Here is a 20,689-nt window from a genome sequence, read left to right as displayed (position 1 = left end):
AATGGAACATTTTTCATCAATTTTTTGGGTCTATAACCATTATCGCCAATCAAACCTAGTATTAAGTTTTAATAATTTGAATAAACTATTATAATAATTCAACTTGGTATCCACTGTCCTGGCTGTTCATGTATTATAGATTGCTTGTCTAAAATAAATATGTTGTCAAGTTTAAGTGCTCCAAAACCTTAAAAGTTCAATTAAATAAACGTGTAGTATGCAGTAAAATAGTGTATATGTAGAAAAGTCTCTTTAAGTGAAGATATATCTATGCACTTATTTTTTTATTGTTCATTCTTTATAGACTGTATTTTTTTTTCTTGTTGTCGCACTTATATAAGGTGAATGGATGTTGCACGAGCTTTGTCTTTTGATTTGCCCTCAACTAGCATGGTTCCTCAAGAGAAGTCCTTATTGCCTGTTGGAAATGTGGATGAAGAGATAGAAATAACGGTAATACTTAATTGATACTGAATCTACAATTATAAATGTTGTTTAATTTGAAATTGTTTGAAGTTTTTAATTTGATGTGCTTTTTTTTGTTTGAATAGGACCAACTTGTTGACCCATATCCTGAAAATGAAGTAGTTGAGGAACCTTTCGAGCAATGTTTTGCACCCTCTGTTGGCATGGAGTTTGATAGCATCGATGATGCATATAATTTCTATAACCATTATGGGTTCAAAACTGGATTTAGTATTCGGAGAGCACAAAAGTATCATTCTCAAACGGGAGAGAAGAAAGTGATTAGTCAAAGGTTTGTTTGTTCTAAAGAAGGATTATCAAAACGTCAAAAACAAGAGAGGATTGGGGTTGGCATATCACCAAACGAGAAGACGCCTCAAAAAGCAATCTCATTTCGAAGGACTAGTTGTAAGGCATCACTGAGTGTAAGTCTACAATCAAATGGGAAATGGTTGGTAACCACTTTTAAAAAGGAGCACAATCATGAGTTGGTTCAAAGTCCTTCGAAGAAGAGATATTTTAAGTCTCACACACATATTAGAGATGACCAAAAGGAGTGTATTAGCCTCCTGAGCAACCAAAATGTGGCTCCTGCAAAGATTTTTGAGGCAATCGTAGAGAAGGAGGGTGGTCGACATAATGTTCTTTTCTCTAAGAAGCAGTTGACTAATGAGATTGCTAAAGAGAATAGAAAACTTGTTGGTGTGGATGTTAAGAAAGCGCTAGAATACTTCAAAATGATGCAAGAAACAGATCCAGACTTCTTTTTTGAAGTAGAGCCCGATGATAACCAAACGGTAAAAAACATATTTTGGATTGACGGGAGGTCAAGAAGATCGTACCAAGCTTTTGGAGATGTTTTAGTATTTGATACAACTTACAATACCAACAGATATTACATGCCTTGTAGCCCTTTCATTGGAGTAAACCACCATTGGTTATCTATATTTTTTGGTTGTGCACTTATTAGGGCTGAAGGAGCAGACACTTTCAAATGGTTATTTCGAACATTTTTGAAAGCAATGAATGGGAAGCACCCGAAAGGAATCATAACAGACCAAGACCCGGCAATGAGAGTTGCAATAGCAGATGTTTTTCCAAATACAACGCACAGGTGTTGCCAGTGGCATGTTATGAGGAAAGCGAGGGACAATTTGGGGCTAGTATATGGCAAGATTAAAGGATTGGAAGATGACTTACAATCTTGCATTAGTTTGAGCTTGACCATCGAAGAGTTCGAAAAGGGATGGAAAGATATGCTTGAGAAGTATAACATGCAAGATAATAAACATTTGGACTTGATGTTCAGAACCCGTGAAAAGTGGGTTCCTGCTTATTTTCGGGGTACCTTCTTTGCTGATATGTCGACTTCACAACGAAGTGAGAGTGCCAATGCTGTTTTGAAGTTGTGGACCGACTCACACACGTCCATCTACAAGTTTGTTATGCAATTTAGCAAGATGGTTGAGGGCATTTTTGCCAAAGAAGATGAAGAGGACTTCAGATCTTGCACAGAACAACCGCAACTATGGTCATTTGATCCAATAGAGGTTGAAGCACGTCGGGTTTACACCAGAAAAATTTATTCACTATTCAAGAATTTGTTTAGGCAAAGTACAAGTTTCAACATACATGAAGTAGAGAAGGATGCACTTTATGAGGTTAAGAGGATACACGATCCTACAACTTCTAATTGGAAAATATGTGTATATCAGGTTCGAGTGAACAAAGCCAACACCGAGATAAGTTGCAATTGCCGGGGGTTTGAATTTCAAGGCCTTTTATGTTCACATTCCCTAAAGATCATGCAGAACCTTGGGATGCGCCTTCATCCTCGTTACGTGTTGCAAAGGTGGACTAAAGAGGCAAATGAGGGTTTGAAGAAATCCCAAAGTGATATCAGATCAGTCGAAGCCATACGGTCTGATGCTGAAAGGTAATATTTGTGGTACATTTTATATTTATATTTCATAATTCTGTATATTCTTGCTTGCACAAGTTAATTTTGATTTATTTTTTATAGGTATGAACATCTTCGCATAAAGGCCATAAAGATTGTTGATGATTTCTGGAAGCCTTTCGAATTATACACAATTGCTAGCACAAAACTCGAAACATGTTACAATGAATTAAGTGAAATTGCAAAGAGTAAGCGGAGCGATATGTCAACTGAACATGTTGAAGTTACTGTTGTCAAGCCACTCATCAATAGTGGGGAAGTTGGTGAGGAGATGAACTATCGAGACCCCCCTCAATCACAATGTAAGGGGAGGAGAAGACCCCAAAGGCACAAACATCCAATTGAGAAAAAGATGAGGACTTGCAGTAATTGTGGCAAGAAAGCGGGGCACAATGTTCGGACTTGCCAACAGGTTGATATATACATCCAATTTGTTTTTGAGATCCATTTTAATTTATACCAATACTATCCAGGTATGCTAATACATCTTAATATTTCTTTGTAGAATTCTTCCAAGGAAGCACCGGAACTGGATTGCGAAAATCAGATTCAAAGTGAGACACCCAGTAATTAGGTCACAGTTCATTAGGTTTTGTTACTTTTAATATGGATGTTTTAATGTTAGTTTTGAAGGTTTTATCAGATTGGTCATTTAAGCTTTGATATGTTTTTATTTTTATTTTTGCATTATAAAAGTTAGTTTGTGCTACTGTAACTTGACTATGATTTTACTTGCTTAATGTGTTGGTTTGAATATTGTTGTTTCATTTCATCTAAGTACAAACTGGTAAAAATTGAAAACAATTACTTGAAAACAGTCATAACAATTACTGATAAAGAAGGGGCAAATATGAAAAACAGTCACAACAATTACTGGCAAAGTGTGACTTAATGCCATTAAGAACTGAATTTGTGCAAACTAGATGCTTTAACAAACTGAATAAATTGTTTCATGCCTAGAATCAATACTTTATACATTAATAAAAATTAAACTAACGTTTGTTAGTCTAGCATATATTAAAAAAACACAAACATAGATATGAAATATAAGCTGCCACGATAAATAAAATTTAAGAAATTAAATTGATACAGTAAATAAAATTTAGGAAATGAAAGAAATATACATGAATATGTATATACATGTGATGCCATAATAACATTAAAAAATTGAGATTTCATTACAGTGAAAGTGTTCCACAAATGCCCCTGTACTTACATGCTACATACATCCAAGCTACAACGTACATCATTAAGTTCTCCAAAAGAGCACATACAAATAACATTCATACAATAAAATATAAGCTGAAGAATTATTTATCCAAGCGTATCCAGCATTAGCTGCCATCTATCTACTATTCATGGGCCTTCTGGTTCTTTAGTGCCATGTATCTTCTCTAGTACTGGCATGTGGCTGCCTACGAGACCAGGAGGCCTTCGATTGTTAGCTGATATGCTCTTAAATGTCTTCAAAGTAGCGAACTAATCTAGCATCTATTGCAACCTGGATCAGAAAAAATAGCAAATATAACTAAGCTCTAGGGCATTTGGTCAAATTCAGACCAACATGCTTCACCTTAGTTATATCATTGAATAGGTGAATTTAATCAATTATGCTCCAGTTTAAATGCTGAATCAAAACAGGGCTCCACCATATTTAATTAAAACAACTAATTTTTTTAATCATAAATCTAGAAATGATCTCAATTGAAACTAAATTTGACCCATTCAATGAAACTGGATTTGGATTTGAATTTGGCAAAATCAAATTTAGTTGAGAAAAATCAACACTATTATGGAAAGATAACAGTATCTATAGAGAGGTACCAATGATATTACGTGTATAACCATGAAATCGGAGGGAAATGTCATTGCCATGTGAGCAGGTCCACGGGACCTCTACGGTTTTGCTTTTCTAACCGATCGAGAGACGGAGGCAGCGACAAGTGTGCACGGATAAGGGCTGTGAAGAGGAGGCGAGGATCTACGAGGCGGAGGGGAGGTGAGGCGCAAGGAGAAGAGGTGAAGCCTCAGGAGAGGGAGTGAGGGAGAAAGAGAGAGAGTAGAAATGGAATATGAAAAGATCGGGAAGGAAACTCTAAAAGGGACAAAAATGAAGATAACGGAGGAGCCACTTCAAAATTTTCCGTCTACGTCTGATTTCAGCGCTAAATCAAAATCAGAGATAGCGCGAATCTAAATTAGATCGGACGGTGCTGGGGTTAAGCTCACCAGAAGGGTTTGGTGAGCCTAGCATACGCTAGCCTTACTCTATATATATATATATATAAGAAATCTCATTATGATAAACTTCCCAATATTGTGTATAAAAATAACACTAATTTTTACAAATTTCGCAAGACTAATACAACAATTTTAAGAACTAGTATTTAATCTAGTGACATCTGACAAAGGTACATGATCTCTGATATAAAAGATCATGGATTCAAAACTCAAATGAAAAAAATTATTTATTATAATAACATATATATTAAATAGTTTGATGACTTGAATTTGAACTTTTACTTCACAAAAAATGCAACAGTTTTGTATGATAATAGTGATCAACAATTTTATTTCCTTGTTAACTAATGCAATCAGAATCCTTACCAATCCGGTCCATGTCTATAATACAAGAGCCCCTTTAATAGTCATAACAATACAGACCGTATGGGCATTCAATCTGCAGGAACTCAAAATTTGAGTTACTGCACACGATATGAATTCCAGTTTTGTGAGGTGACAAAAAAATTAAGCTGATCTTCAGGTAGAGAAATAAGGAATTCACATCAGCTACCCAATGTTTTGCATAGAATTCACACGCAATCTTGACCGTTTATCGAGAATTTCATATGAATCTCCAGAAAATCTCCATTAAAAAAAAATTAAATAAAATAAAAAAACCACATTGCGGGTTGCATCCAACAGTCGAGATTGCATGTCATAGTTGCTCTGCCATTACAACTATGACAACAAATACAAACTCCAGAGATCTGATACTAAAATCTTGCAAATTATTGACCTCTTACTCTTTTTGCATTTTACATATTGGGCATGTGGCAAGAATGCAAATTGAATGGTACGGTGCAGCTACCGGATTTCTCTGATGATTACTAGCAAATTGAGACATCCATGTGTTTTTCTCAGCTAGTGTTTGCTTAGTTTGCGTGCTTGTTATTTTGCAACTCATTTTTTCTCGCTTGTAAAAGAACGGTGCCTATGATGCTCGTATGAAGAAGAAAATTTAAATTCATGATCTCAAAATAAGCTTTGAGAGGGATCTGTTTTTGGTAGTTTTGAGAAGAGGGTTAGAAGTCAAACCATCCAACTTGCAAAAAATCCCATATCAATAGAATCGGTGAAGCTACTACTTTCAAAAAGAACACAAAGAAGCTTTAGAAGAAACAGATATACTCACCAATACACTGCACAAAGTCCAATGTTCAGTATACATATAAGTAGCATATAAAACAACTGGAATGAAACATAAAACCGTTATGCAGTTAAATTCTCAGCTTCCTCCTAATAAACGCCAATGTCATGTCTGAAATTAGAAGCAAGACCATCTAGTCTTTGTTGAATAAACAACTGTCCCGCTAGATTTACATTTTGTGCAAGCAGCATGTCTTTCATCACATTCCTTGCAAGGGCCATAAAAAAATTACTAGAGAATTTACTTATCTTTTTCAGCTCTATATTCTAGCATTTCTGGACAGTAGCGGTTAGAAAGAATATCAAGTTGTTCGATGAAGGGCTTCTCTTTGTGCTCTCCTATGTAACGAACCATCTGCCGCCATCTTTTGTGGCATATTTCTCCATCCCTAAGAAAAATTTGATACAACCAAATACTTTAAATATGAACATATATATAATTTGATACAACTATCTGCAGCCATCTTTTCTGGTATAATGCATACACTTTCTATTTCGATATATAATTGTGTTTTAGCAATCTTTCCACTACACTTCTTGCTCCAGTAAGATGACTAATTTTGTTTATTATAAAACCAATTTCATCTTAATTTTTTAATTATCATATCATCTCACCCTAAACCACCAATTTCTTTGAAAAGCCTGATTGTATTTATTTTACTCTACTCTGATAGCAGTTTCTTAACCTCCATTTTTTTTAATCTATGTCATATTACAAATGTGTGAATAAATGGATAACATCCCGGGGTTCTCACTTCAGTCAGACAGGGCCCCCATAAATATATTTCTTCCCTACTGGCAAAAAGAAGAATATGGGCTCAAATCATATCAGTAACACACCATTAAGAATCCCACAATCACTAATAATAAAATGGCATTACTAAATAAATTGATAGATATTTATAAGTTTAGCTCAGGGCACACGCGCCCTGGGTCTAACCATTCCATTACCAATTTCTGAACAATTTAAACCTCTAATTTTTATGTAATTAATACTAAGTATTAAAAATTGACAATTTAATATAAAATTTTCTGAAAATACAAATAGGTACAAAAATGATTTTAAAAATTTCGGGATGTCACAGCATCAAATCGGTACTAAGAGGTGCACAGAATTGTTGGCCAGAAACTACAGTCCTTGCCCCAAATTCCATCCCAGATCACCATAATTCTTCAATCAAGGGAAAACAATTATTTGAGAGAGAGAGATATGTCAATTAGGAAAATATAATTATACCTGTGTGGAAGGAGATTGTCCCAGTCAACTTCTTCAATACAGCTGGCATCTAAATCCTGCAGCCTAACATTCACAAAATTAATAATATGTCAGTGATAGAATGAATTCACGTGTTTGCAGAGAGAGAGAGAGAGAGAGGTGGAAGGTTGCAATTGATCAAATCTGTGTGGCGTGCCTACAACTCACCAACGAGTACACCTCATATTTTTATGTCCGACCTCAGTTGAGGAATGGTATGAAGTCTCAATCGCTGTTGGATACAGATTTATGCAGCCGGCACCATCTGTTGAAGAAGTTTGGTTGAAATCCGGAATTATGCGAAATCAAGAGGAAGGGACTGTTATCGACAATGGGCCCCTATTTTCTGGTGTGCATGCTGGCTGATATGGAAGAGAAGAAATGAAACAATCTTCGCAGCAAGGACCATCCTGGGGCGCTTGCTGGCAGACAGGATAGTGCAGGACGAAATAATGTGGCTGAAATTCTGCAATTGTGGCATAAGGCGCTTAATGGGCACAAACCTGCTACCGGATCCAGATTAAATCTTAAAGGGTTTGGCAAAGTACTGTTAAGGGGTCTGCTAAGGGAACACAATGAAGTGCTGTGTTTTTTTTTTTTTTTTTCACTTTGATTTCACTTTTCACTTTGAAATTCCCTGAGGTGTTTTGGTTTGTACTCTTTTAACACAGCACTAAACGCTGTTCTTGTGGTGAAATAGTGGGTACCGATCACTGGTACCAGAGTGAGAGCCTCTGGTACGGTTTCAGTGCGTTGTTTGTAGTTGTTTTTATAATGGGAATTTCTTTGCTAGGTCGTAATTGTACTTGTAGGACAGCATGAGCTGTGGTTTGTAGTAGGGGTGTACAAAAATACTGTCGACCCACCCGACCCGTCTGACCCGATCCGTATTTTACCGGGTTGAGATGTTACTGGATCGGGTACGGTTTGAATTTTGTCAAACCCGTTACTCTGGGTTAGGTCATGAATTTGCTTTTTATAACCCGTTTATATCCGGACCCGGCCGTTTAATTAAAAGCCCCTTTATTTCTATGGTAGAATACCCGATAATTAAAAGCATCCCATGCGAAATAGCTTGCCAGATAGTATAACATGGGTAATTACTTGCACTGTACCAGTACAAAATAGTATAACAGGGTGCTATAAATCTATTTTAGACGGGATTGTTTAACAAGGCACTGTTGGTTTATTTGTACCTAGTTTTAATAAAAATAGTAAAAATATATATATCAAAATTTTAACCCGTTTAACCCGTCTTACCCGCATAACCTGTAATAATCCGTATATAAAAAAATAGATGGGTTGGGTTGGGTTATGAGTGGGTCAAGTAAAGAATTTTTTTTAACCCAATGTAATCGGATTGAATTCAAATTTTAATAAAATATCATTGACCCGCCCGTTGTACACCCCTAGTTTGTAGTATAGCATGAAGTGAAGTGTTTGTGGTAATTGTACTCAATTTTTTTACTTAATATATTTTGGTAGCTTCTGCCAGTCTTTCAAAAGAGAGAGAGAGAGAGAGAGTTGTAATTTTTGCTCGTATTTGCTGCGCTGAGAGGGCACTAGAGACTGTTATAATGCGATGTAAAACTTCTTATTATTCAATGCCGCGCTTAACAGCCCCTGTCAAGTTTAAAAAAAAAAAAAAAAGACAGAGAGAGAGAGAGAGAGAGAGAGAATTACGCTGTTATCAATCGATAATCATCGGTGTCAGCCCACAGATCATCATGAACCAATGATGAGGTCAATTCACGGTACCTAAATAACCCAACCATATTATTTATATTATTGGAGTGTAATCAATCAAGCGATACCAAAAAGAGTACAGGCCATCTGTACAAAATGTATTATATCTGGAATGTAAAAGGTATTACTAAGAATAGCTGTTTAGTAAGAAATGGAAGGCAAGCTGCGAACACTAATTAAATATTGACACTTATTGCTTGCTAGATTACGGAATATGTTCTATTATCTTTACTCTTACATAAATTAACCAAAACAAACAATTATTAGGAAAAATACATCTAATCAAAAGCATAAATCACAAAATATCCAAACATTCAACTAAATTTATCAAACAAAATACCAATATACATGAAAATTAAGAAACAATCAGATTGAAAACGTACCACTTATGGCGGCATGTAACATAATTTCTTGTTCCTAACTTGGCACTTATTGCCTCCCAAGCAATATTGTCCCGTAACTATTCAAAAGGATGGATATGTTAAAGATTGAATTTTGGTGAAACATAGACTATGTCATCAGTTGTCAGTTGTCTATGAATGTACAATCTGTACATGTACATACAAACAAACAGGTAAGAAACACATGTACATATCACATGAATGTGCCCATTCCCGTGTATAGCGTGGTATGGTCCGTACTATGGATCAATATCTCCATTTTAAAAGTTCAAATAGTGGATCTGAACCGTTCAACATAATTTTCATATAGAAATGTACTTGTACATCAAATTTTATATTTTTAACAAAAAAAATATTTTTTTTTTTATAAGTAGAAAATCATTTGATCTAAAATTCAATACCATTCAAAATAGTGATTTTCTATCTGTCTAAATAAATAGTAAAAAAATATAAAAATGATATAATATATGCAAGTATATTTTCACTAGGAGATCATATTGAACAGTTCAGATCGTCTATTTGAACTTCGAAAACGAAAATATTGATCCATAGTACAGATAAATCCGCTTGATGCATAGTACCATAGCCTCACTCTAGATTTATATTCACACGTACAACCATGTGTGCCTATAAAAGGAAGTAGAAGAGAGCAGAGAGAGAGAGAGCACTAACCAGGTGATGTGTTTCGGGTTCCTTGGCGAAGGCTTTTAGCCGCAAGTCCAAGTTGACTAAGTCAAATAATTTTTGAGTCTCCTCTTGACTCCAAGTTCCTCTTGGCGCACTTATGCATACAAAACTAGTTACTGGGTTTGAAGAGACCGGATAAAAACCATTTATTAAAACCCAATCGAATTAATATGCCAGATCTAGAATTTAATGCATGCAAATAACTTTCCTGTTTTTTACTTATCAAAGTGCCTGTCCAAAGCCCTAAAAGTTAACAGCAAACAACCAACAAATAACTCTATGAAGCTCTTCATGCAACATTCCTAAAATTGATCTGTACTAAAAGTACACTCGACGATGAAATAACAAAAGATATTAGAAACTAAACCTTTTTTCTGATTTGAAAGTTTAATCATTCGCCATGCATCTTTTACAGAGCCACAATTTTTGGAATACAAATCTGCAAATTTTCTCCAATTGTTACCATGGGCTGCTTGAAACCTATAGTAAAAAAGAAATAAATTATTGAACAAGAGTGCCAAAGTACATTCATTGGAAAAATTGTGAAAATGCCACTCCAAAACCTTCAAAATGTCAAAATGTCATTCCAAACTTCAAAATTGTAAAAATGTCACTCCAAACTTCATTAATTTGTAATTTTGCCACTCCAAATAATTAATGACTAAAATGCCCAAATCATTTTGGTGCTTATTTGGAATTTAGGGAGGTTCACTTTGAGATTCGTGCCAAATTAAAACGGACGACTCAGAGCTCATTTGATGCGGTCAGGTATTACACTGGATCTGTACTCAGGGTGGGGAGAGTAGAGGGGTGTGGTGCCATTACCAAAGGAGCTGATTGACTAAAAAAAATGGTAGAAATTTAGAGAAGGGATTTTGCACGTCAGGCGGGTGATGGGTAAAGAAGTAAAGATATTTACAGAGTAGAGTTGTTTTGATTTTATTGTTGAGTAGAACTAGGGTGTTCTTAAGCTCACCAAAGTATTTGGTGAGCTTGACTCCAAAACCCATCAAATCGGTTTCAAATGACAAATCCGAACCGTTAGAACCCGCCTATTTTACGTTGATGCGTCTACATATGAAATTTTTAAACTTTTGAATTAGTTTAGTATAAAGTCAAGTGGTCAAAACATGTTCAAGAAATGAATGCACTAAAATTAATTTATTAACCTTCTAATTTTGACCAATTGACTTTATACTAAACTAATTCGAAAGTTTAAAAATTTCACATGTAGACGCATCACACGTAAAATAGGCGGGTTCCAACGGTTCGGATTCATCATTTGAAATCGATTTGATGGATTTTGGAGTCAAGCTCACCAAACACTTTGGTGAGCTTAAGAACACCCTAGTTCTACTCTTTATTGTTTATACGTTACATAAAGTCAAATAGTGTGTTGTCACCGATTATACCAATGAGATTGTTAAAATAGGTTTCAAAATCATGAGGAACTCCAGATCCATAATTTGGGACTGCTCAAATTGACGAGTCAAATTGACGAGCATGACACCCTTAGGGTGTTTTAAAATTGAGAGTTGAGTTAGTGAGATTAGTATTTCATTTATTTGGAGTAGTCCCTAATTAAAATTTTAATTGAAATAGCAGAACATCAGAGATTAATAGTTACAAGACCCCAAAAAATAAAAACCAACAGAAAACATAAAAATTTTGATTTTGTCACCCACAATTTGAGACTCAATCACAAGTATCACATACTTTGGGCATTCCCCATTATTACAAACAAGCAAGACGCTAGATGGATTGCATGAGGCAGGAGAAGAAGAGGAAGAGGAAGAGGAGAAGAAGAAGGGAGGGCATATTAGTCATTAATTATTTGGAGTGGCAAAATTACAGTTTAATGAAGTTTGGAGTGGCATTTTTACAATTTTAAAGTTTGGAATGGCATTTTGACATTTTGAAGGTTTTGGAGTGGCATTTTCACAATTTTCCCTAAAAATTATGACTGTTTTAATTTATCTTCAAATCAATTCTTCTTTGTAAATTAATCATTCCAATCACCAAAATTCAATCTCAAATCATCTCTTTTCAACTCTATTCTATTGAAAGGAATTGAAATTTTACTATACTTCTATTCCGATCACTGTGTTACTTGTTTCTAATCTTGCAAAATCTCAGGTTATATATGTATCAGATTTTGAAAATTCAGCACTTGTATATTTTGTGATTTTCTTGGGCCGAATGTCATTGAATTTCTCTCCTGTTTTTTTTTTTGAAATCTTGTCAGTTGAGCCATGTTTCTCCTCAAATTAAATGGAAAAATTCAGCACTTTTAGAATTTTGTGATTTTCTTGGGCCGAATATCATTCAATTTCTCTCCTGTTGGGCCATCTTTCTCCTGAAATTAAATGACATATGCACAAGTCGTTCAAACTATTCACATGCATTAATTATAAGATCCATTTTGAAATTTAGTTTTGAACAAAGAATGTAACATGAATATGAGGCACATGTAGGGGTGAAAACGGAGCGGATATGGAGCGGGTAATGCTGATATCATATCCTCATCCGTCGAATAATGAGCGGATACGAATACGGATACGGATGATAAACAGATATCAAAATTCAAAACTAAATCCGCCTTAAACGGATACGGATATGGAACGGATAATCCACAGATACGGATTCGAATACGGATATAAAACGAATAATGGTCGGATAATTAAGATATATGAACTTCTAAAATACAAATATTAATTAATAAAAAAGTTGAGATAAATATATTGATGTTCAGATCCGTCTATGTATACAAAAATAATAATAACTGGAGGTGGCTGGTGGTCCAGTAAATGAAGAAGATTGAGTGGAAAGAAAAAAAAAATCCAAAAAAAAAAAGAAAAGAAATGGAGAGAGTGAAAAAGAGTGAGAATCCTAACACCCTAGTCAAAAAGAACTTCACCCAGTCAGAAAGGAAGCATGTGCCTTAAATATAATATCACCTACTCAAATCAAAACTCATAGGCTAGGCGCTCCGCTCCGAAACTTTAATATCTTTCAATAGTCCCACTTGGGAAAGAAAAAGAGAGAGATAGTGGTTATATATAATGGGAGCGGATACTGGACTTTAGAGGTTCGGATATATTCGGATATCTGATCCGTTTACAAATTATGATCTGTATCTATATCCGAATCCAGTTCTTGTTCAGTGAATTAGAATATTATCCGAATCCGTTTAATCTGAATCCGGATATTAAGCGGATACGGATCAGATTCGAAGTGAATTATACGGCTCCATTTTCAGCCCTAAGCACATGAGATTATTGTAGAAAGCCAAAATTTTTATTGTTACCATATTAAAAAAAAAATAAACTAAAACATCCTCGTTTCATCAAAATTCTAAAATTACCCAGGCCACAGAGCCAATACGCGGAACATTAATGGGGATCTCACAGCTGATATGTGGACCAAGACAGGGGTTCGCAGATTGAATCTGCGGCTCCATAATTTTTTTTTAAGAAAAAAATTATTAATTAATAAGAAAGACACAAACTTTGATATATCTCAGTCAATGCGAATTACAGGGCTTCAATTCGGCTCAAATTTGACTCTTTGAGCACAATTTTCAAGTAGAAAAGAAAAGAGAAAATTAAAACTAGGGCTGTATATTGAACCTGCAGACTTTAGTATGGGGTCGCAGATTGGCTCTACGGCTGATAAGCCTCAATTATATATACTTTTGGTTAGGATTTTACCTCTAAAACTACATCAAATCCCTTGTATTTTAGTTTAGTTTAACATATAATATACCAAAGAACCAAGTTACTGCCTTTGCCTTGTTTAAATTGCAGAAATCGAGCAAAAGGAGCAATTTTGTGGGTGTTTATGTGGCCTGTAGGAATTCTGTGCGGGCCACACAAAATAAATTCAAGCCGAAAATAAAATTCGGAATTTATCAAGTTTTCTCCTTTCAAAACAGAGATTTGTGTGGGCCTTTGTGCGACCTTAAGGAATTTTGTATGGGCCACACAAAATCCTGCATGATCTCCAGCCAATTCTCCATTCTATGCTGGCCGCAGGAAATTCGTGTGGGCCGCAAAGAATTTGTGAAGGCCGCACAAGAGGCCGCACGAATGCCAATCTGGCCTGATTTCACCATTTCTCTTCATATTTCCTTCCAGATTTCGGGGGATTGTTTCCCAAGGCACAAAAATAGCTATATATTGACAGGGAGACACCAGGGGAAGACATCTTTCAACTTAGCTTTTATTCTACACATCTTTCCACATCTTTTCTATCTTCCCCAAGTGATTGAAGGCTATTGAAGATAAGGATTGAAGGTTTTCTCGAGCGAGCAAAGGTGAAGACAAGGGGCAGCGAGCGAAGAGATTGGTGTTTTCTATTCTCTTTCTTGTTTTTCTAAGTTTTAATCATGTTTACTCTTGTATTTCTCTTGGATGTTAACACACCCATGAGAGGCTAGATTTCCTCTCTAGGGGCTTAGGCTTAAAACATGAACTTGTGTTAAAATCTACCTTAGTTGGATATTTTTCTCTATGATGATTGTTTGCTTGCATGTTTGTGTTATACTTAATGCACCTCTAAATGAACAAAAACTGAAAATAAATTGCAATTGAAAGTAAAAGAGATGAGTTTAGAGAAATTGACACGCGGGATGATAACGGAGTTCGGCAAAACAATGGCCTACGTCTCCGGGGCGTCGCAACCTCTTTCTAGGTGCGCCTTTCTATTACCCAATATGAAAGGATTACAATTGTGAACCGTGAGCCCTTACAAAACGGGAAGTCACGGCCAACGAGAGATGAGCGCCGGCGAGCCCTTACAACCAAGGGATGTCACACGAGCAACTCGAGAACAAGAGAAACACTCAATAGATCACTCTAACCTAATCTAACTAGAGATTAGTGAAGTGGATTTGAGGTTGTTTGAGATTGATTGAGAGATATTGAAGTTTTAAGCTCAATCAACAATGGTGGAACCAAGCTCTCAGAAAATCGCCTCTTTTGAAGTTTAGGGACGGCTAGGTTAGATTTGAAAGTGATCCCTTCGGTCTATTTATAGTGGCAGCTCAAAAATGAGCTGATTGAGCTAAAACGTTACAACGTTTTCCAGAAACGTTGGTAACGTTTTATGAGCCTTCAAAAGTCCGAGAGCTGCACCAAAACGTTACACAAACGTTTCAAAAACGTTACAACGTTTATAAAACGTTACATAACGTTTTGCACTGTAAAAAACTTGATCAAAATCAGGAATTTCTGAAGTTTGGAAATTAATTAAAACGTTACCAACGTTTTAAAACGTTCAGAAAACGTTACCAATGTTTTAAAACGTTACCAACGTTTTAAAACGTTCAGAAAACGTTACCAACGTTTTAAAACGTTACAGCACCGTTTTTTGACTTTTTTTTACTTTTTTTGACTTTGATCGAGTTGTTTCATAGCGTTTTCTTAAGGTATAATCGTTATAACGTTTTACAAACGTTACCAACGTTTTTATCCTGTTGAAACAACATCAAAAACACTTTACCAAGTTTACATTCTTGATAAGTCTTCATGATTTCTTCAGTTCAAGTATTCCATATTGCAATTCCATTTGACTTGAACCTGCATAATTCTAAAATAGAAGAAATCGTAAAATTCAATAATTGTATGTTTTTGCAAATTAGTCAAATAGACTAAAAGGATTATTGCTAGAACAACAATCTCCCCCTTTTGACGATTTGCAAAAACATACAATGCGAGTAAGTGCATAAATGAGAATTTTTTTTTTCAATTTGGTTTACCCAATTGTTATTTTGCACGTTTAGCAATTTCTCCCCCTTTTGGAAATCGACGAAAGGGAGAAAAATTAGCACAAATTAAGAGTGCTCCCCCTCAAAATATGCACTCCCCCTCAATTTAGTAATATGATGCCGATAATTCACAAATGAGATAAAATTGAGGGATTACTCTAATACTTCATGTCAAACATTTTACAAATCCATTTAAATGTCGCAATTTTAAAGCAATGATTATCAATCGACAAATCAATTCAATGCATATCAATTCATATAAAATAATTCAATTCATGCATTTCTATATATCACACAACTTGTCAAGATTCTAAGATACACAATTCTACTCATTCAACAATTTTGCAATTTAACCCTTGACAAGTTATCAATTCACACAATTCAAATAATTCATACATCTCATACATACCAACAACAAATACCAAATTAACTAAGATATAGCAATTCAAGCAATTAACATTTTTGCATTCAAACCCTTAACAAGTTCACAATTCATGAGACTCAACAATTCAAGGATTTCGTGAAAATATTGACAATTTGGTTTTTGGTGTCGATATGTATGAGTCATAGCTAACACAAATATTTTTATTTTGCTTAGTTTTATGGCACTAGTGTTGTCACACATAATTGGTATGTAGCGGAAGCGAATTTCATAATTATGCAGAGTTTAGATTGCGCATAATATTTGTGTGTAACAACAACTATCAATGATCCAAGCATTTTGTTTATGAGATGCAATCAATCACTCCTACAATAGTATATATTAGTTATTGTTGAGTTAGTAACTAACACATACGTTGTTTAATCTTCCCCTTGATTTTTGGCAAATTGAATAAATTAGGGGAGATTATGTATGAATCTAAGCTAGTTTAACTTTAGGAACCCAAACAACATTTGAGTTGTTGTCTCCATTCCTAAACCTACACTCTAAGGAGGTATGGCCAATTTTGCAACAATAATTACAAAATGTAATTGATGGCTTTTGAGCAATAGAACCTTGCTTGAAAGCGGATTGGTATTGATGCTTAATTTCATGCATGCTACACCTACGACTATCATGAGACCTATTTGCAACTTTAGATGTGAAACTCTTAGTTTTGTTGAAATCAAATCGATTATGATGTTGGGGAACATCTCTAGCTACACCATTTTTTTGAGTTTGGTTTTGTAAAGCATTTTTATTTTTAAGTTCATAAAACCATCCATCGGGTCCTTTGAAATAAGTTTTGTTTGACCCCTTTGGATTAAACATGTTCTTATCACTATTTTGAAAAGTATTTTTGTTCTTGAAATTTCTTTTATTGTACTTATACCTAAATGCATAATTTGGTGACTTTTTATCTTGTTTAGCATTTGAGGCATGAGAAGACTTCAATTTGGATGACTCCTTGTTCAAGGGAGTTAAACCCTTTTTGGTAAAGAATTGATAAGTTGAGTATTGCTCACAATTAAACTTAAGTTTGGCATTTGGAATACTTGAAGTTTGAGAATGTTCCCATTTTTCTTTTGGGCCTTGTATGTGATTGGATTTAAATGAGGATTTATCCTTCTCAAATCCAAGACCAACTCTATCTATTTTATGATAAGATTGATCATGTATCAAATTACTCACATAATAAGGATCTAGACTAGTGACATTTGAAGATTCACTAGGAGACCTTAATGCCCTATTTTCGGTCTCTAAGGTTTGAACTTTAACCTTTAATATGCCTATTTCACCTATGTGCGATGTTTTTAAATTCCTAACTTCACATTCTAACATGTCATTTTTAGCAATCAATTTTTGAATAATACCTTCCTTTTCAACCAAAATTCTATTGGACTCATCAATGAGAGATTGCCACCTAGGTTCATCATCATACCGTGTTAGAATCTCATTTGTGAAATTGCTTGTATCATTGGTTTCTAACCGATTGGTACACAAGTCATATTTGGTCTCATCAATTGAATCATTATATTCTTCACCACCTTCTTCCTCATCGGTCAATTCATCTTCGGTATCAAGATCATTAAGACCAAAACTTAAATGTACCTCATTAGCGGAGCTAGTTGAGGCTTCAATTTCATCACCTTCCTTGTTGATGTTTCTTGATTTGACAAGGTCTTTAAGGAATTCGATGGTGATCTCATCGGTGATATTCTTGCTTGCGATAATCGAGTCGACATCAATTGCCGAGAGACCTTCATCTACACTTGCCATCAATGCAAGGTTTGTCTCTTGTTCATTTTCCGACTCCGTGTTGGATTGCTCGGCCTCGCTCTCATACGAGAATAAGGCTTGCAAGGCTTTAGCCTTTTTCTTGGCCTTGTACCCATCCAATTGGAAGCAAGTTTGAGTGGTGTGCCCTTTTCTATGACATGCGAAGCACGTCACTCTTTTATTCTTCTCTTCTCGTTCCTTGTTGTAATTTATTTCGAGATCAAGCATGTCTTGAAACATTTTGGATAGAAGAATGGTATTTTTGGAGGTCTTATGATCAATTTTGTTTATAAATTGATCATTTGAGAGACAAGTGTTTGAGGAGCTAGAAGGTTTTCGGTTTTGAGCCGGAGATGCCATGGTTTTGAATTTTGAACTTTGCTTTGGGTTTCCGGATTGCCGAAGTTTCTCTTCGAAGCTTCGTAAGTGTGCATAGAGGTCATCCGGTGTGAGTGAGTCATGTGTGCCTTGAATTGCTTCTAGCGCACTCACCAAGCCGGACCATTTGTCTCTCATGAGCATGATCCTCAATAGCTTCCCTACAATTTTATTGTTAGAAAGCGGTTCTCCCAACTCGGTAAATTCATTTTGGATATGCATAAGTCTATTATACATATCCTCAATGCTTTCGCCATCTTCAACCTTAAAGGTTTCAAATTTGGCTTCTAAACCGGTTAATTTGGTTCGTTTAATTTGGGTATTTCCCTCATACCGGTTTACAAGAGCATCCCACATTTCTTTTGCGGTTGAAGAGCTACCAAAGATTAAGGCAACCGATTCACTAACCAAGTTAATTATGGCATTAATTGCAAGATCATTGTCTTTCTTGGTTTGTTTGGATTCGGGAGTCTCGATTTTAATGTCGGTGGTAGTGGTAGTGAATATTGGTGTATACCCCTTGTTAACCACATCCCATAACTCAAGAATGTTTAAATAATTGATCATGGTTTTCTTCCAATGCATAAAATTTTTGGTCGAATTGCCAAAAATTAGGGGTTCCTTCACGGGTCTATAGGGTGTCATTTGACAAGTTGATCTAACTCTAATTAAGTGTGTCTTAATTTGAGTAACTTGCTCTGATACCACTTTGATATACTTAAGGGGCACCGCTAATTAGCTCGAAAACTGAAAATAAATTGCAATTGAAAGTAAAAGAGATGAGTTTAGAGAAATTGACACGCGGGATGATAACGGAGTTCGGCAAAACAATGGCCTACGTCTCCGGGGCGTCGCAACCTCTTTCTAGGTGCGCCTTTCTATTACCCAATATGAAATGATTACAATTGTGAACCGTGAGCCCTTACAAAACGGGAAGTCACGGCCAACGAGAGATGAGCGCCGGCGAGCCCTTACAACCAAGGGAAGTCACACGAGCAACTCGAGAACAAGAGAAACACTCAATAGATCACTCTAACCTAATCTAATTAGATATTAGTGAAGTGGATTTGAGGTTGTTTGAGATTGATTGAGAGATATTGAAGTTTTAAGCTCAATCAACAATGGTGGAACCAAGGTCTCAGAAAATCGCCTCTTTTGAAGTTTAGGGACGGCTAGGTTAGATTTGAAAGTGATCCCTTCGGTCTATTTATAGTGGCAGCTCAAAAATGAGCTGATTGAGCTAAAACGTTACAACGTTTTCCAGAAACGTTGGTAACGTTTTATGAGCCTTCAAAAGTCCGAGAGCTGCACCAAAACGTTACACAAACGTTTCAAAAACGTTACAACGTTTATAAAACGTTACAACGTTTATAAAACGTTACATAACGTTTTGCACTGTAAAAAACTTGATCAAAATCAGGAATTTCTGAAGTTTGGAAATTAATTAAAACGTTACCAACGTTTTAAAACGTTCAGAAAACGTTACCAACATTTTAAAACGTTCAGAAAACGTTACCAACGTTTTAAAACGTTACAGCACCGTTTTTTGACTTTTTTTTGACTTTTTTTGACTTTGATCGAGTTGTTTCACAGCGTTTTCTTAAGGTATAATCGTTATAACGTTTTACAAACGTTACCAACGTTTTTATCCTGTTGAAACAACATCAAAAACACTTTACCAAGTTTAGATTTTACAATTTACATTCTTGATAAGTCTTCATGATTTCTTCAGTTCAAGTATTCCATATTGCAATTCCATTTGACTTGAACCTGCATAATTCTAAAATAGAAGAAATCGTAAAATTCAATAATTGTATGTTTTTGCAAATTAGTCAAATAGACTAAAATGATTATTGCTAGAACAACAGTTTGTTCTTGTTGATTTTATAATTCATGTGCTTGTATGATTTGTGTGCTCGTTAATTAGCGTCCCGTTTAGGTCTAACAAACTTAAAGTGCTCGGATCAAAGAATTGATGGTACTAAATTGTATACATGAATAACCTTAGGATTAAGATTAGAAATGACCAAATATATTTCTTAGTTCGGAACCACAAGAAACAAAGGTTGAATTGAGGTGAAGGACTTAACCGTGAAGCCTCATATTTGATTGGGACCCCTAGAATTGAACCAAATATTGGTATGAAGGACTTAATCGTGAAGTATTGATATTTAGGGATAAACTAGGCTAACCTGTGCTTATGGTCTAGATAGCTAGGGTGAAGGACTTAATCGTGAAATCTGAATTATTTAGGCACGTCATTAATTCACGAAAGTGACCCTTTTTGATATTTAAGGCTTAGAAACCCCATAATTGCAAACATGAATTTAGAAACCAACTAAGTATTGATTTGACCAAGTGATTGTATGCCAAAAGCCCCTAGACTTCCATCTCATTAAAT

General features: G+C 35.3%; 2 protein-coding genes across 2 annotated transcripts; one reads left to right on the top strand and one right to left on the bottom strand.

Moving 5' to 3' along the window:
• Positions 1 to 237: 237 nt before the first annotated feature.
• Positions 238 to 3,048, top strand: LOC144546936 (protein FAR1-RELATED SEQUENCE 5-like). The gene is made up of 4 exons (XM_078295530.1): positions 238 to 453; positions 552 to 2,401; positions 2,489 to 2,837; positions 2,931 to 3,048. The coding sequence occupies exons 1-4, from the start codon at positions 346 to 348 to the stop codon at positions 2,997 to 2,999; spliced, it is 2,376 nt and encodes a 791-aa protein (XP_078151656.1). The 5' UTR covers positions 238 to 345; the 3' UTR covers positions 3,000 to 3,048.
• A 2,768-nt stretch (positions 3,049 to 5,816) lies between these two features.
• On the bottom strand, positions 5,817 to 10,452 carry LOC144547091 (uncharacterized). The gene is made up of 6 exons (XM_078295696.1): positions 10,311 to 10,452; positions 9,929 to 10,026; positions 9,239 to 9,315; positions 8,793 to 8,867; positions 7,092 to 7,154; positions 5,817 to 6,243 (listed from the first exon to the last, which is right to left on the bottom strand). Exons 1-6 carry the CDS (start codon positions 10,336 to 10,338, stop codon positions 6,096 to 6,098), a joined length of 489 nt encoding a protein of 162 aa, XP_078151822.1. The 5' UTR covers positions 10,339 to 10,452; the 3' UTR covers positions 5,817 to 6,095.
• Positions 10,453 to 20,689: the final 10,237 nt, after the last annotated feature.

The sequence above is a fragment of the Carex rostrata genome, chromosome 30 (genome assembly GCF_964058835.1).
Source record: "Carex rostrata chromosome 30, lpCarRost1.2, whole genome shotgun sequence".
Taxonomy (NCBI): domain Eukaryota; kingdom Viridiplantae; phylum Streptophyta; class Magnoliopsida; order Poales; family Cyperaceae; genus Carex; species Carex rostrata.
The sequence above is the reverse complement of the archived record's forward strand: the minus strand, read 5'-3'. Positions and strand labels throughout refer to the sequence as shown.

Excerpts from the sequence above, each read along its gene's own strand:
- LOC144547091 (XM_078295696.1), bottom strand. The coding sequence starts at position 10,338 with ATGATTAAACTTTCAAATCAGAAAAAAG. Across the intron at positions 10,027-10,310 it reads ACTTTCAAATCAGAAAAAAG|GAACTTGGAGTCAAGAGGAG; the intron begins GTTTAGTTTCTA and ends GTGCGCCAAGAG. Across the intron at positions 7,155-8,792 it reads GATTATCGATTGATAACAGC|GCTGCAGGATTTAGATGCCA; the intron begins GTAATTCTCTCT and ends TGTGAATGTTAG.
- LOC144546936 (XM_078295530.1), top strand. The coding sequence starts at position 346 with ATGGATGTTGCACGAGCTTTGTCTTTTGATTTGCCCTCAACTAGCATG. Across the intron at positions 2,402-2,488 it reads ATACGGTCTGATGCTGAAAG|GTATGAACATCTTCGCATAA; the intron begins GTAATATTTGTG and ends TATTTTTTATAG. Across the intron at positions 2,838-2,930 it reads ATGTTCGGACTTGCCAACAG|AATTCTTCCAAGGAAGCACC; the intron begins GTTGATATATAC and ends ATTTCTTTGTAG.